A 17,614-nucleotide genomic window follows, 5' to 3' on the forward strand; every position below is an offset into this window, starting at 1 on the left:
AAAAAAAAAAAATAATCTCTTCTGGGGAGAAGAAAGGGGAGAAGGTTTTAGATAAGGAAGTGGATTACTATTATGTTTTTATATCAAAGGTTAAGTTAAACAGCATGTGCTCTAAAAGTTCATTTCTAGAATGTTGTTTGAATTCAGTACTGATTTTCTCACAGGCAAGAGACTAACCCAAGCATGGCAGGAACAGTATTCACTGTAATTCATAATCCACTCAGCACCAAGTGGCGAGGGCTGTACACGACAGAAACTCCAGCAGCTCCAGGAAAAAGGAGTTGGGGACAGTGAACTATGGGGTGATAGTTCAAAGGCAGGAGCAAAAAGCTAGGTGGACTCAACAGTCAATGCTGATATTTATAGGTTATTTCTCAGTCAAGAACTACTTACACTAAAGAGTCCCCCAAATCAATCCCAACTGTATCATACACTGATGGAATTTTATGCACATGAATAAAAACAGTTCAACAAATATAAAAAAACTTTAAGGTATTATTAAAACAAATAGATGGAAATTTGAATAAAAGATGCATAGTATATAAACAGAAGTCTCAAGATGAAAATATATTTTTAAGATGCAAGTCCAATGAAATTAGAATCTAATTCCTCAACAGATATTTTAGCACAAAAATGATTCTGAATTATTTAAAAAAAATTAAAAGACATGGGTAGCAAAAAAAACCCTCAGATGAAAATAGAGATTAAAGCATATTATAGAACAACAAACATTAAAACTGTGTGACACTGGTACAAAAGTAGAAACTCAGAGTACTGGAAGAAATTGGAGTGCCAAGAAATAAATACAATGCTATATGTATTTTCATTGTTGGTAAAGTAAGTTTCTTCAAAAATGGGTGGGTATGAAGTGAAGTAAGGTTAAAATAAATGGTACAACATGTGAGGAAGAGCAATTAAATTAGAGCTATAATGTTAAACCAATGAACCCCAGGGCAAAGGTCCTCAAACTTTTTAAACAGGGGCCCAGTTCACTGTCCCTCAGACCATCAGAGGGCTAGACAGCGGGCCCCAGGAGAAGCTGGCTGCTAAGCAGGACAGGCAGCAGCGGCAAAAACACCTAGTGGGCCAGATAAATGTCCTAGGAGGGCCACATGTGGCCCGCGGGCTGTAGTTTGAGGACACCTGCCCTAGAAAGTACTATAAATAATCAAATATTCAAAACAAAAACCTAGGCTAGGTGTGGTGGCTCCTGCCTGTAACCCTAGCATTCCAGGAGACCGAGGTGGGTGGATTGCTTGAACTCATGAGTTTGAGACCAGCCTGAGCCAGAGTGAGACCCTGCCTCTACTAAAAATAGAAAAATTAGCCAGGTATGGTGACACACACTTGTAGTCTCAGCATACTTGGAAGGATGAGGCAGGACGATCACTTGAGCCAAGGAGTTTGAGGTTGTAAGTTATGCCACCACAGCGCTTAATCCAGAGCAATACAGTGAGACTATGTCTCAAAAAAAAAAAAAACCAAAAAACAAAAACCAACATCATCATCACCTTCCTCTTCCTCCTCTTCATCTTCCTCCTCTTCCTTATTTTTCTTGCTTTTTTCAGCCTTGACCCCTCCCTTTTTCGCTGCATCAGGCTTTCCTTTAGCTCGGTATGCAGCAATATCCTATTTTTCCTTCAGCTTTGCAGCCTTCTTTTCCTCAGGCTGCCTGTCACCCGCAGCAGTGTTACTCCACATCTCTCCCAGCTTCTTTGCAACATCACCAATGGACAGGCCGGGATGTTCTCCTTTGATTTTTGGGCGATACTCAGAATAGAACAAGAAAAAGGCAGAAGGAGGCCTCTAGGTGCACTGGGATCCTTGAACTTCTTTTTAGTTTCCCCTTTAGGAGGGATATAGGTTTTCATTTCTCTTTCATAACAGGCCTTGTCCGCCTTTGCCATATCTTCAAATTTTCCTTTCTCTTTAGCAGACATGGTCTTCCACCTCTCTCAGCATTTCTTAGAAAGCTCTGAGAAGTTGACTGAAGCATCTGGGTGCTTCTTCTTGTGCTCCTCCCGACAAGTTTGCACAAAGAATGCACATGATGACATTGTGCCCCTCGGCTTCTTAGGATCTCCTTTGCCCATGTTTAGTTATTTTTCCTTGCGAGGCACAGAGTCGCCCAGTGCCCGTCCAGCTCTCACTTGCCCCGGCGCTGTCTCTATGGAGCTCAATGTACTGCAATGGCTGTGAGAGCGGGAGAGACGCAGCCTCCTCACTCTCTCCGCTCTGTAACATTATTCTCAAAAAGTAGATTTTAAAAGTTGCAAAATTACGTTTAAATAGAAAACACTATCATTTTAATAACATAGGTAAATCAAATATGAGAAAAGGGCTATAATGATTATATGTGTATGGGTAAATACAGTATACACTCAAATTAATCAAGGGGAAAATACATATTTAATTTCCCACAATTGTGGGAGGCAATAGTGAAACTGCTCTGATGTTAATAATGACTTTGAAAACCAGCCCAAACCCATTGTAAAACCGAGCTAGAATAAGCAGCAGTCATTAGATAAGTTATCCCCTCTGACCTGAGGGAGGGGAAGCCAATGCAGAGATCTCTACTATGCGTGTTCCTTTTCCTTAGATCAGTGTCTGTCATGGGGACCCAGGTCCCAGCCCCTGCTGCCTAGAGGGACAGCAGGAGAACCTTCACCTGCTGTCTCAGTAGAGAACAGGCAGGGGATCTAGCTGCAGTCTGGACTCACAAACATGACTCAGGGGAAAGGCTGTGTGTTAACCCTTCAGTTATATCAGCTGTCATTTCTAAAGCCTCCGAGTTCCCAAGCAGGGACTGCCACTAAAGAGCCCTATGTGGTGACTGCTTGTCTGCCAGCCAATTAATGACAATTCCCCTGGCTCAGGGAGGGCAGAGATAGCCTCCCACCATGACTAACACTGCTGTCTGGAAATAAGCTGCTTCTCTGTGCTATACTGCCAGAGTGTTCATCCTGGTTGCAAAAATACAGAAAATGTAGCTTCAGTGACAACACTGGTGCTTTGCTTAGGCTGGTCATCTGCTACTGCTAACCTCTGATCTTTCTGTCCAGCTGCAGGGTACTCAAACCTTTCCGCAATGCAACTTACCTTGACACTGAAAATTAAGAATAAAAGACTGCTGGGCAGATTGAGAGATGGGGGATGTTTGGTCGGCTGCTTTTGGAATGACTTTCATGGACTCTATGCACCCTAAAAAGCACAACATGTAGGACACACACCTTTATTTCTGGTTAACTCCTTACAACTGACTTCTGCTTACAGACCTGGCCAACATCAAGGATGCTGTCCAACTGCTATGGCACAATAAAAACAATGATAAAGTATGCAACCATTAGAAAGTACAAAGACTTTGTATAATACACACAAAGGGTTTAAGATACACTCATGTATTTTTCTCCTTCCTTCTTACATAATTCAGCCCAAAAGCCATTAAGCAGATAAAGCAAAGCAGGCCTGAGAGTGGGAGGCAGGTGGCTGAGGAGAGGAGCAGGCAGAGCAGACCAGCATGGCCACACTCTCCACCTGAGCAGGAAGGGGTGGGTCCCGGCACAAGGAGATAGCAGGAATCACACAAGACTGTTACACGGTGGAAGTCAGGTTCACCACTTCAGAAGGAGAGGGGGAGAACTAGGTGAACACTGTGGTGTTAGATTGGGATTAGAGGTACCAGTATACTGGGGTGAACACCCAGTTAGTAAAATAGATAATGAAATATAGATATTTCAATATAGCAACATGAAAATACAGACACAGATATGTAAAGCTGTATGTATGAACACACATCGTCTCCGCTCTGTTCACACACGGGACATGGAAGCAGTGACACCCCAATAGCAATGAACACACAGGTCATTCCCCACTAAAAGGACCCGAGCTCCTTGGAGAACTGGTTAATGTTAGGCAAGTATGAAATAAATCCAGAACATCTTTTGTCAGCAAGTAAGGAAGGGCTCACAGAACAATGAGGACAAGCCAAGGAACCCAAAATCCAGCTTGAGGGAACATTCATTGGCCATAGCTGGAACAACTTGAGTATCGAAATAAATAATGATAAAAACAAACCTAAACGAGTAAGTGAAAAGCAGCTGTGCGACCCTACTGATTCAATTAGATAAATAACAAGAAGAGAAAGTTCTTTCTTACATAAAAAGCCAATTAATAAATGTAGAAAGTGAGGAAATTTAAAAAGCACCACTTGGCAACTGTGAGGATAATAATTCAGTCAAGAAAAAATGGATTCTACAATCAGTGGGTAAAAGCAAGATCAAGAATGGAATATTTATGAGCTCAAAGTACCTTCTCATATACTTAACAACAAACGAGAAAAGAAGAACTTCACAGGGAAGAGGCTGGCAAGCTCCACCTTAACCGAAGGATCCAGGTGAACATCCCCAGCAATGGAATAATGACATCATGCCTCTGACACTCCTGCCAAAGGCACACTATCCATGTAATCATGGGAGACAGAGATAAATCCTGCATTCACGCAGAGCGCTACTCTGAAAAACTGCCCGAGTCATATAAATCCAGGAAAGACCAAGGAACTATTAGTCCCTTAAGACTGAAAGAGATCAGAGAGATGTGACAACCAAACGCCACACAGGGAGCCAGGCTGACTACAGGACCGTGAGGAACACTGTGGGGCAAATGGAGAAGCCTGACGGGGGTCCAGGGATCAGATGGCAGAAACATGTCAGTGTGAGTGTCCCAGCGTGATGTCACTGGGTAAAGGAAATACACAGTGAAGAATCCAAGGGTGCTCATCTCCTTCCACCCATTTAATTTCAAATAACTCTGATTTTTTTTAAATAGACACAATACCAAATCCTCTATGTATGTTTAACTATTCATAAACAGAATGAAAATGAAATTATGAAAAGCAACCACTATGTTAAGGTTTTGCATTTGAGGGGTATTTTTTAACTTATATTCCATTAGTATCATAATTTCCATAACAACTGTTAAGACAATTACATATTTGGTCATGTGTAATTCAACAAGATAGTGGGAATTACACGAAGCCCTCCAGCCAACAGAGAAAGCAGCGTACTGAAGCCACAGTCTTCACCCTTTATCTCCAATCAGTAACTAATTACGAGATGTGTGTGTGCTCCCACCGCCTAGCCACCCTCTTTTTTCACAATGATATATGCAAAGAACTCTGAAAATCAAAAACCAGATACCTTGATTTAAATGTGTGGCCTCCATGATCTGAACACCATTCACAGAGCATTGAGACCCATTCAGGGGTACCAGCGTCACTGTCCCCCCGACATTTTCAAAGACACAGTGCTCACTCTCCAAGTCAAGGCCATGAAGAACTGGGAAAGAATTGGGAAAAACAAAGAGAAAAAATTTTATTTTCCCTTTGGTACTTCCTGCAATAATTCCCAGATATTTATTCATTCACATGCTGAGTACCTATCCCATTCTATGTACATATTGGGACATGAACCTAGATGTTTAGTGAGAAAAGTGAATTTTAGGAGCTCATGGCATCAGGGTCTGAATATCACCTATGTAAGGAAATAAGTTCAGAGATGTTAACTTAAACTTACTTCAGCCTTGGAGCAAAAGCGGGTAACTCAAGTTGCTCTGTGTGCTACTGAATACATTTCCTCCAGCTCCATTAGAGGCCATGGAAAGATACAGAGGCAAAAGGGCTCCCTGGGTGAAGGCTGTACTGTGACCTCCACATCTGGGGGATGCTGTGCTCCCGGAGCAGACATAGGTCTCCAGAAGCTGTCAGGGGTGCCCTCGCTGGAGCCTGAGCCACTTCTGAGACCCGGCCGAGCATATGGCTGTTGAGGCTTACCTACTCATGTGTGGCTGCCTGGATTATTCCTGTCTGAAGAATGCCCAGGTACGGATATGAACACCTGTCAAATAAACCTACACAATTTTAGGTACAGGTTCTGACCTGAAATCTTGGAAGTGCCAACCAAATAGCACCCCTTCTCTCCACGAATTCATATTACCAATCTTCACAGATTACAGAAAACAGGTGTTCTTACTACTTTTCATCATTTAAAAGTACCCTAAAGGTCAAATACATAATTTAGTGATTAGAAGAAGAGGCCTGGTGCCTAGCTTCATTCTACCCAAGAACAGATGAACCTGGGATCTCTGGGGATTGGTTTTCATCTCTCCCAGCCTCACAGTAAATACCTGTAGGAATAGGCTAGTATTGGCTCGATTAATAGCTTACACTTGGTGAGAAAACAGGTTCATTGCCAGCAATTCTAAAAACAGCTGAGAAAATACAACATAGTGCTCACTCTCCAAGTCAAGGCCATGTCTGTCCCTTGCTAATCCCTACCTTGCCCCATACACTTAAATACCCACCACCTCCATTATAATCAATGACCATAAATTGCCTGAGTCAGCAGTTCTCAACCTCTGGGTCATGACCCACAGGAACTGTATTAAAGGGCTGCAGCATTAGGAAGGTTGAGAACCACCGGCCTAAGTTATGCTCTTAAAGTCTGGCAGACTTTATCTGTACAGGCTAGGTCACTGGTTATCTGTGTGCCTTGTGAAGACTTACGGGAAACCCCCAAATTCATACGTCCGTATGTGTGTGTGCTGCACTGTCTCCTGCTTTCTGTTGTCATCTTTGTGCAGAGAAGTGTCTGTATCCTTCCCATTAAAAAGGCCTTATGGCTGTGCACAGTGGCTCAAGTCTATAGTCCCAGCTCTTTGGGAGGCCTAGACAAGAGGATCGCTTGAGGCCAAGAGTTCAACACCAGCCTACACAATATACTGGTACCCTATACAAAAATTACAAAAAAAAATTGGCCAAGTGTGGTGGTGCCCACCTATAGTCCAGCTACCTAACAGGGTAAGGCAGGAGGATACCACTTTACTCTAGCCTAGGGGACAGAATGAGATCTTGTCTCCTGGGAGGGGGGAGATGTCCAATACCATATTTTAAGTTTTCTTCTTTATAATAGTTCAATGTCATCTATTCAAAAGAAGGCTCTTCATTAAATATGACCTTAAGAAATCACTGGTTGCATACAACAAAACCTCTTCTGGTGACGGGCACACTAAAAGCCCTATACAAGCATCATACAAGCCATCCACACAACAAAAACATACACATCCCCTTAATATTCTGAAAAAAATATCATTAGGAAGAGATAATGCTAAATATTCTTACCAATATCTTGCTCTGTTGAAGCATCTTCTCTACCAACATATGTCTGACCTTCCTGGGAGGAAAAGTAAAACAAAATTTACTATAAAAACTTGTTTCTTCACTTTTCATTTAAGCCCAAACAACATGGTGGCCAATGTAATGAACAATGTCCTGGGAAGGCTACAGCCCCAGTGTAACCAGAGCCCACTGAGGCTCTGGAATGATATCCCTGGTTGTCTGGAAAATGACAGCACAGTTCCTGAGGCTCACTCTTCCAATGGTCAGGCTTCCATTCTGGCATGCATTACCAGTTTGCTCACGACAGCAATCTCACCGATGGCTCTGATCCCTTCTGGGGAGCTTTTCTGTGTCTAAAGATACAGTTTGTGGGAGCCCATAAAACACAAGTGCAGTGGCATTCTCATTTAAGTCAAGGATCAGACAGGGGACACCACCAAGCCAAGGTCACAGAGGAAACCAGTGACGCATATGTGGAGTTCTGCACTCTTGCTGTGAATGCCCTGCTAGGAGCCAAGCCCAGTAACGAGGGTGGGAAGCACAATTTAATAATTCCACTAGGGACCAGGAAACTGCACATGTACGATGAAATCCCAGTTCTAGGACTTTGCAACTTCTCTTGCTCAGTCTGCCTTTTTGTTCCTTATCTGCCTCTTACTGATTCCACAGAGTGGAAGGCAAATGAATGACTCATCATTTAGCTTTAGAACTACATAAACATGGAAATTCAAATGCCACAAAAACCAGGGTATCATCTGAAATCTCCAAAGGGCTCAAGGATTTGAGGTGTATTCTTTAATGCACCTGTATTAATATATGTGTTCACGGCCATAGAGTATTATAATAAACCTGCAACCAAATTGTTTCCCTCAAGCAGCTTCTACCTTCAAGTGATATAAGATGATTCCAGTGCTCAGAAGGTCATCATCAATGCCAATCAAATGTGGCAGCTCGGAGTCCAAAACAACTCCAATCCCTTCTTTCCTGAGGGCAAGAGTCTGTTCCTAAAATTAAGAGGAAAAGAAAAGAAAAAAGTTACTTTGAGGAAAGAGAACTTCATAATGTGTTCTTTAGATTGTTACAATAAGTGGTATTTTATTTCTCCTCTAGAAACATTGCAAGAAAAACGGACCTTAGCCTTCACCTTGAAATCCTGATGGGTGGTCGGCAAAGTGAACTTGAAACATATACAAAAGCTCAATGTAGAATGAATTAAACCTACTGCCTGATATGTGAGCTCTTCAAAGCCAATCTTCCTTAAGAAAGGTTCTCCACATCTGCGTCAGTGGTTTCCTCTGTGACCACCCAAATAACAACATAATCATTCTCCCTCTTCAGAGCCTTAATTTCCTTTACTATCTAGATGTCTCCTTAACTGTTGGCCTTTGTCTCTGGTTACCAGGGTTGAACTGTTCGTGTCCTGGGAGGAAGCCTTTTCTGGGCATCAGACACCCAGGCACCAGAGGTACCTGACCTGCTGTCTCCTGCACATCAGCCTCTCGTATCCCCAGGGTCATTCCCACCTACAGACAAATCCACATACACCTCCCACCTCCACCACCCCTCCCTTGGTCTTGCATCATCTCTTCCAGCTACTACCAATTTCTTTATATCCTTTTAGAGAAAAATCACTTCCAAAAGTTCCATATACTAGTAGTTCTCCACTTCTCCCTCTCACTCTCTCTTGCCCCATGCTGTGAAGGCTGCTGTCCTTGGGACTCCTCTCTACACTCACTGCCTAGATGGTCTCCTCTGTGTTTTGACTTACCTGCCATCTATATGTTAATGACTCTCAAACGTAAATTAGACCTCTCCCTTAAATTCCATACCCAAGCATATAGACCACTCATCTTGGTATATCAGGGGGGATTATCAAACAGGGAGCTCAAACTTAATACATTAAAAAGAAAACAACTCGGCTCGGCACCTATGGCTCAACCGGCTAAGGCGCCAGCCACATACACGTAAGGTGGCGGGTTCGAATCCCCAGCCCGGACCCGCCAAACAACAATGACGGCTGCAACCAAAAAATAGCCGGGCGTTGTGGCGGGCGCCTGTGGTCCCAGCCTCAGCCTTGGGAGGCGGAGGCAGGAGACTCGCTTGAGCCCAGGAATTGGAGGTTGCAGCACTCTGGGAGGTCAAGGTGGGTGGACTGCCTGAGCTCACAGGATCGAGATCAGCCTCAGCCAGAGCAAGACCTCACCTCTAAAAACAGCCATGTATTGTGGTGGGTTCCTGTAGTCTTAGCTACTTGAGAAGCTGAGGCTAGAGAATTGCTTGAACCCAAGAGTTTGAGGTTGCTGTCAGCTATGACGACCCAGCACTCTACCGAGGGGTACAAAGTGAGATTGTCTCAAAAACAAATAAACAAAAAAAAATCCCCTTGATTCCTTTGCCTAAACCTGTAGTTTTCCCATCCCAGTAAATGTCAACCTTTCTTACAGGTGTCTGGATCCAAAACCATGGGTGAACATCACTCCTTTTTTTCTCTGAACTCAAATATTTAATGTTAACTCCACCTACAAAGTATGCCCAGAATCTGGTTATGTCGAATGCCCTGCCCCATCGCTCCCCGGCCCAAACCACATCATCCTGCACTAGGATTACTGCAATCATCCAGCCCCTACAATAACCCACTCATGTCCCTGGGATGAACACTCAGCTCAGTAGCCAGGGGGATGTCAGGGCAGTTTACTTCTCGATCAGATCCTTTCAACAGCTTCTGTGTCACTAAGACAAAGCCAAAGTCTTTGTCACATTCCACCAAGATCTCATCCCTCACCACCTCCACTCTCTTCTCCCGCCTCCTCCCACTGCTCCCAGGATCCTCGGCATCCCTCCAACTTGCCAGCCTGCCCCTCCTGGCTGTGCTCACTGCCATTTCTTCTGTCACCGCTATTCCTGCTCATGCCCTGGAGCAGAGAATCCTGCTCTCCGCAGTGCAGACATTCTGGACCAGACCCTTCCTCCTCCCCACCAGACTGGAGCACACTGCCCCTCCCCAGTGAAAATGTATCCAGACACTGACAAATACCCTCAGGGGACAAAATTGGCCCCAGTTAAGAAGCAGCTCCCTGAATACAGAGCATAGCTTGGCCCTTCTGCCTTCATGTTTCCACTCAAAGCCACTGTCCCTGTCAGCCCACACAGAATGGGAATCACCAGCTTTCCTCATGCTGGTTTGTTTCTCTCCTTGGCAATGATCACCACTCGATACATCACACACATACAGTCTATCAGCTACACCCTGAATAGAATGTAACCCAGCACCTCACTGCATGTCTGCCAGGTGCTAGCTCCTCCATTAACATCTGTCAAAGGAATGAATAAGGGTAGGTACTTGGAGCTCTGAGGGGCCCAGGAAGGAGGGTCGGTGGCAGCCCCTGAGGGAAGAGGCCCATGTCTTAACATCAGGCCCATGTGGCCCCAAAGAAAACGCCTCTAAAGTCAGGCTTCTAGGGAAGAAGTCTAAATGGGAGCTGACAAATGCCAGAAGACAGAAGGCAAAAACTTCCAATGTGAGGTTGGGCAGTGCTGAGTTCAGACTGAGTCATGTCTAAGAACACGACATTGTGTTCTGTTGACTGCAGGAGTGATGGGACCAGAGAAGGGCACGTTCCAAGCTGCCAACCGGATGCTCCCCGCCCTACTCCTACAATCAGATGCAGTGACCAAGACACGTCTGTCTCCAAACACAGTCGCTACTGCTTACATTCCTAGAAGGAATAAATGTATTTTCTGTCATTTAGATTATTAAAACAACCTACAGAGTCTCCAGTTCTCTAGGTGATGGATTCAAACTTCTCCAGCCTAGTGTAAAACTATCAAAGCAAATCTCAAACCTTGAAGACAAGTGAGGTCCTAGGAGGTTCTGGGACAGGGCAGTGGAGAGAGAGGTCACCCGGGCCTTCTCTGCACACATTTAAGTCTCAAATATATACCCAAATACCGAGAGACATGCAAGAGTGTGACAAAATGAAGTAGCCAAAAAGAATGGCTTAAAAAAAAAAGACATAAAAATTACTACTTGAAAGAAAGCAATTTAATCTAACAACTATTAAGCAGATTACAGAGAAAATGACCAGTGCATAACTTAGATTCAAGAAAAGGAAACAGAGAGTACCACTGTTCTTCAGCTACTCCCCTTATCAGCCAGGCTCCCATTCCCCTGCTGGAACCTCAGCCTCTGGGTTGGAGACTTCAGTGACGTGGATTTACCACAGCAGGGCCTGAGCAAATCTTCACTAAATGAGCTCTGTACATAAATCAACCCTACTCCTCCCATCCCAACCATAGCAGAATTCATGCTTCTCATCCTGCCCATGGAGGCTGAAATGGTAAGTACATGAATTAAAAAAACAAAAACTACATACATTACAGAGGAGAATTTAACCGCACAGCTCCATTTCATAAAACAATGTCCTCATGGAAGGAGCGGTCGCTCTGAACTGTGACAGCATCACACATGGTATGCAGCCCCGTGGCAATTAACTGTCCCAGTCCCCTAGGTCCACAGGAAAAGGAGAGGGACTATTCTCTTAAGTCCAGAGGCACATACATTTTCTTTCTGCACAAAAGTGTACAATAACCACCTCCCCAAAAGTAATATTTTAAACTTTAATAGCTCCCACTCAAATCAGAGAAATCGCTTTGGACTACATCCCAGCTTAGTTTAATATACTTTTTTCTTTTTTAAACATTGAAAAACACATTTGTTCTTTCTTGAAATAATTCTTACAGACTTTGAAAGCACTGGAAATTCATAGCTCCGGAGAGCCACTAGGTCAAAAACCTTACTCCCCACCCATCCTCAGGACGTACACGTGTATACACACAGACACGACATACACATACTTTTAGACACATAATGGGTAAAATCTGAATTTAGAGAAAGTTTTCCAGGATTGGAAGTGAGGGGTAGATGAATTTATGATTAATGCTGCCCTAAAGCTCCATGACATTCAAGCTGCATTCAACTACACGATATTATAAAAGTGTCACCTCATAAAACTGGAAACGAGGGTTTAAATCATTGCTCAAGTGAAAAAGTAATTTCACACAAAAATATCTATCACATATAAAATATTTATTGAGTGGCATCTACTGTTATACATAATTTATGAAACACCTTTTGGCTAAGATGGAATCCTTAACACGGCAGAGCTGGCCACGCTCCCCCACCTCAGGCACACACGGTCCCCAACCGAGAAAGGGGACAAACACACATGGGGACACACAGTTTCACAGAAATAAAGTTTTCGGCACCAAACTCATTGGGATGAAAGGGAAACTACAGATTTACTGAATTTTAAACATCACCATTCACTACATTTGCAAATAATACGCTCAATGTGTTTTCTCTTCAGCCTCCATGCACCTATTGAGGTAAAATACGTCTGAATTTAAAACATATGTCCAGTGCCAAGATTGTCATAGAATCACTTCTGCCACATTGTGATGGCTGCAGTGATTTGTGGATGAGGCTGTCCAGATTCCGGGGAGAAGACTGCTGGAGGACTGGCTTTCTGGGGGTGTCCCATCTAACTGGCTCTCTGGGGGTGTCCCATCTAACTGGCTCTCTGGTGAACCACCAGAAGGGTTCACTAGACTGAGCAGGGAATCTACCTCTTAATCGCAACTACAGTCTGAATATCTAGCACTGTGCCTTACAAAGCTCAACAATTTTTTTTTAATTTAATTTCAGGTTACTGTGAGGGTATAAACAACTAAGTTACAACATTTGCATATGTTAGATAGAATCCCCCTTGTAGTTGTGTCCCACACCCAAAAGGTGTGCCATTGTGTCCATTAAGTGGGAGCCACCAATTCCTCCCGTCGCCCACAACGTGAATTGAATTGAGTTTTTCTCTTATGTGGGCATGTATTACATCATCTACTGGCTTCATATTAATACTGAGAACACTGGATATTTGGTTTTCCATTCTTCTGATACTTTACTTAGAAGAATGCATTTCAACTCCATCCATGTTAATACAAAAGACATAAATCTTCATCTTTTTAAATGGCTGGATAGTATTCCATAGTATATATACACCACAGTTTGTTAATCATTTCCTGGTCGACGGGCATTTAGGTTGTTTCCATATCTCAGCAATTGTAAGTTGAGCTTTCATAAACAATACAGTGCAAATATCCTTATGATAAAATGATTTTTTTTCCCTTCTGGGTAGATGCCTAGTAATGGGATTACAACATCAAATAGGAAGTCTAATTTGAGCTCTTTGAGGATACAAAAACTTATAAACAACAAAAACATATGCATTTTTTTATGTCTTGAGAAGCCTACCTAGGACCTAGATCTTGCCTGGAAAGAACATTGGAGAACTTTAGACACGTGTCTGCCCCCATGTAAATTAAACTCTGAGTGTGTTAGGTGAGCAGGCATGGGCACTATAGTCACCAACATGTGCTGACTACTGAGTACTACAGGGAGTGATTTTTACATGTCATTTTTTTTTTTCGTGAACAGCCAAGAATTAAATGTCAGAATCTTTTTGTAAAAATGTATGCTTACTACGAAGAATTGCTACTTACATATTTCACTCACTAGTGGAATTTTATGGAGGTGACTCATGATAAAATGCACTTAATTTCTGTAGCTGGACAGGCTGGGAAATGGGATGCCTCAAAGTCTTTCTTTAGTTTGATATCTCCCTTTTTCCATCTCGTTCTACTTTTCATCAGCATCTACTTTGTTTACTGAATTCCTATTTCTCTCATTAATTTGTTAACGAAATGAAAGAAACAACTGCGAGGGACCTCCTCCTCGGTTTTGGGACTGTCTCTGGCATGCTCTATTCCTTTTCTGTCTGTCTGCTCATCTCTACGGCCACCCTCAGAGCCAGCTGCAGGTGTAAGTGTCCTTCTTCTCCTGTGCATCTGTGCATGCTTATGTGTGTCTGCCTAGAAATTCCATATGCGCTAACATAGGACGAGCTACCGCTGGACACTTGTCCTGGCACATGTACAACCTTTCCAGTCAGCAGACTGAGTCCCCTGCATGCTACTCACTTTTCTCTGGACAGACAGAATGACAGCAAGGTCCAGGAGGTGTCAACTTAGGCACGGTAAAGGCTTTGTTGGAGTTCATGGGCTCTGGCCTCTCGGTGAGCCCCCTCTTCCTGAGCACAGGGACGGACGGGGTTCTCCCTCAAGCTTCTTCTTGTTTCACCAGCCCTTTGCCTCCACGAGAGCAAGCTCTGCGCTTCTCCCAGTTCCCTCCATCAGCCACTCCTATTACTCCTCAATAAGAACAGGCAAATCAATTTGTTCCTCCCCAGACTTGCTGGCATTGAGGAGGGTTTTCAGAATCCTCACCAACTGCGGGGCAGCGACATCGTCTCCGCAATCACCCTGTCCCTCAGCAGCCGCCCACGGCCCTTCCTCGCACCCTTCCTCTCAGCGATTACATGGCAGCTTTTGCTGCTACAGGCGTCTATGTTTGTTTCCTTTTTATTATTATTTCATTTCATTGAAATCTGTGATGTCATCTCCAATTGCCTCTTTAACATGGAAGTCAAGAATAGGATTTCAAAAGGCTACAAAAAAAGGAAAAGAAAACAAGGGTACTCCCTCCTCGGTTTGGGGGATGCCTTCCGCAAAGACGGAGGCTAAAAACATGGACCAACCACCTTCCCTTGAAACCCTCAGGGCACTGGTTCCAGGACACGTCTGGATACCAAGTCTCTGAAACAACATGACAAAGTATTTACATACAGCAGGCATCCTCAAACTACGGCCCAAGGGCCACAGGCGGCCCACCTAGGACATTTATCTGGCCCGCCAGGTGTTTTTGCCCCTGCTCCCTGTCCTGCTTAGCAGCTGACTGGTCACAGGGCCCGCAGTCTGGCCCTCCAACGGTCTGAGGGACAGTGAACTGGCCCCCTGTTTAAAAAGTTTGAGGACCCCTGGCATACAGCCTACATACATATTACTTTAAATCTTCAGATTATTCGTAACACCTAATATAATGTAAATGCTTTGTAAATAGTTGTTATATTGTACTGTTTGGGGAACAATGACAAGAAAAACATCTGTATGTGTTCAGTACACATACACAGACCTAATCTACACAGTGTGTGTCAGCAACAATGTAACCCTTTGGGGAATTTTTTTCTAAATTCTCAATTTGCAGATATGGAGGGCCAACCCCATACACAAGAAACCACTGGACATTCAGTTTAGTTGGATGGAAAAATGGTCTGGAAATTCAGGCAGATGGGTCATTTTTGAAGGAGAAACAGGAAGACATTAGGAACTTTGAAAGTCGGAACTGACTGGCACTTCAGAAGATGAATCTGGGAAAGATGTGTAGGATGAGAGAGGAATACAGGGGAAGGGAGGGCAGGACCAGAAAGGCTCAGCTCAGAGACATGGCAGGGGTGAATGGACTGTGTGACAAACAGTTTAGGCCAGGGGTCCTCAAACTTTTTAAACAGGAGGCCAGTTCACTGTCCCTCAGACGGTGGGAGGGCCAGACTGCAGGCCCCGGGACGAGTTGGCTGCTAAGCAGGACAGGTAGCGGCATCTGCCGCCAGGCCAGATAAAAGTCCTAGGCAGGCCGCATGTGGCCCGCGGGCTGTAGTTTGAGGATGCCCGGTTTAGGCTGACCTCAAAAAAAGACATTCTCCTCAACTGTTTTATTGCTCTTTATGAGAAATATGGAAATTAGAGAATTGCAAGAAAACCTGATAAATGCCAAAAGATTTTTATTGCTATGGGAAAAAAAAAAAATCCTGACATTTCCTGTAACGCTTTCCAGGCAGTGCAGAAAGCGAATACTGTTTACTTGTTAAAAATCACTCACCAATTTGACTAAGCAAGTGTTGTCTAGTAACTTACATGTTTTTTTAAAAATAATATAAAAATGCTAAAAGTCACTGACAACACAAACCAATTAGCTCTGAAATCCTGAAAGTAAGCTGCCAGCTGGCGTTCGTTCACCCAGAAGCCACTGCTCCCTGTACAGCAGTCCCTCCCACCTGCAGCCTCACTGGGTGTGGTTCCAGATGCCAGAGGTGAACTATGGTCCAGGCACAGGTAAGTACAGCATGATAAGATATTTAGACTAAGAGAAAGAGACCCCTGTCATGTAACTTTTACTGCAGTTTATTAGAATTGCTCTATTCTACTATTCGTCATTGCTGTTGATCAGTCACTGTGCCTAATTCACACACGTAGTATTGAATGTGAGCCTCCGTACACACGTGTGCACGGGTTTAGCACACCTGAGATTTCAGGTATCCACTGAAGGTCTTAGAATGTATCCCCTCAGCTCAGGGGACCACAGAAAGATTCATGGCCACCTAACAGAGAGAGGAAACATCACCAAAATTAGCAGAAAGTCAACAAAGCTCTGTCACCTGCCTAGACGCCATCCTGTCTTCCTCCCACTTTGTCTGTGCAGCCTACCCACGCTGTGACACAAAGACTTAAGAATCTCCTTCATGGTCCTCCAGGGAATGATTATCCTCACTGGGTTCCCAGGGACTAATGAAAAGAATAAAAACAGTGTTTGTCAGTCAGTAACATTTTCTATGTCCCTGCAGACCTGATGGGTAAGATGTAATCCTTCTTGGGAGGGTTATATTAATCATGCTCTTTGAATCATAATCATGTTTAAAAACAGAGCTAAAAAGAGGAAGGAAAGAACAGTCTATGAAAGTTAAGGATTGGAAATCTATCAGAGATCAGCCTCTCAGAGAACCAGGCTCCAGGAAGGAGCAGGCCCGGGGGAGGTTGGGGGGTTGCACAGTTTCATCAACCTCGGGTTGAAAAACAGAGGAAGAAGCAAGTGGGTCAGCCTAGAAGTCGCCTTTGCTCCCTCTCTTAGCCTCAGACCACGCAGCCAGACCATCATGCCCATCACCTCTACCAGGGTGACACAGTCTGAATCAGCTGCGACTTTCTGAGCTTGCTGCTACTGCCTGTCCCAGCTACCTCTGCAGCCTGCCTGGAGGCTCTGACGCTCCCTAGTTGGTCTTTCTGCGGCTTCTCTTACCTTCCTACAATCTATCCTCCACATGTCAGCCACAGACACCTTTTAAAAATGTCAAGTGATCACCCATAAAATACTACAAGGGTTTCTCCCCCATCTCACTCATCCTGGCCCCAGAGCCCTCTCTGACCTCGTCTCCCCACACTCCACCCACGACAGCCTCCTCTCTCCACAGAGGGCCCCTCCATGTGCTGTGTCTGCCAGGGCAACTCCACCGCAGAACTCTGCCATTCCAATCCTGCTTCACCCTCTGCACATTCTTGTAGGGACCAGATGCCAGTGAGTGAGACCAACAAGGTCCTTGCTCAGATGAAGCTTCCCTCCTACATAGGTAACCTCTCCCCCACGACACACACTGTCACTCTCCCTGGCTCACTAGCTTCCCTCCTATATAAGTAACCTCTCCCCACGGCACACACTGTCAC

General features: G+C 44.2%; 1 protein-coding gene across 6 annotated transcripts in view; it reads right to left on the minus strand.

The window, feature by feature from the left end:
* KIF16B (kinesin family member 16B) overlaps positions 1–17,614 on the minus strand; it is a 307,490-nt gene that overhangs the window by 135,028 nt on the left and 154,848 nt on the right. For 5 of the 6 annotated variants that reach the window (XM_023507799.1, XM_023507800.1, XM_023507795.1 and 2 more), the window contains 3 exons: positions 8,056–8,175; positions 7,175–7,226; positions 5,196–5,333 (listed from right to left, as the gene is read on the minus strand). In XM_023507799.1, coding sequence (XP_023363567.1) covers positions 5,196–5,333; positions 7,175–7,226; positions 8,056–8,175 — 310 coding nt within the window. The remainder of the gene's footprint in view (positions 1–5,195; positions 5,334–7,174; positions 7,227–8,055; positions 8,176–17,614) is intronic. The other variant, XM_023507797.1, reaches the window with a different exon arrangement.

This window comes from Otolemur garnettii, unplaced genomic scaffold (genome assembly GCF_000181295.1).
Source record: "Otolemur garnettii isolate 467f Iridium unplaced genomic scaffold, OtoGar3 scaffold00208, whole genome shotgun sequence".
NCBI classification, from domain to species: Eukaryota; Metazoa; Chordata; class Mammalia; order Primates; family Galagidae; genus Otolemur; species Otolemur garnettii.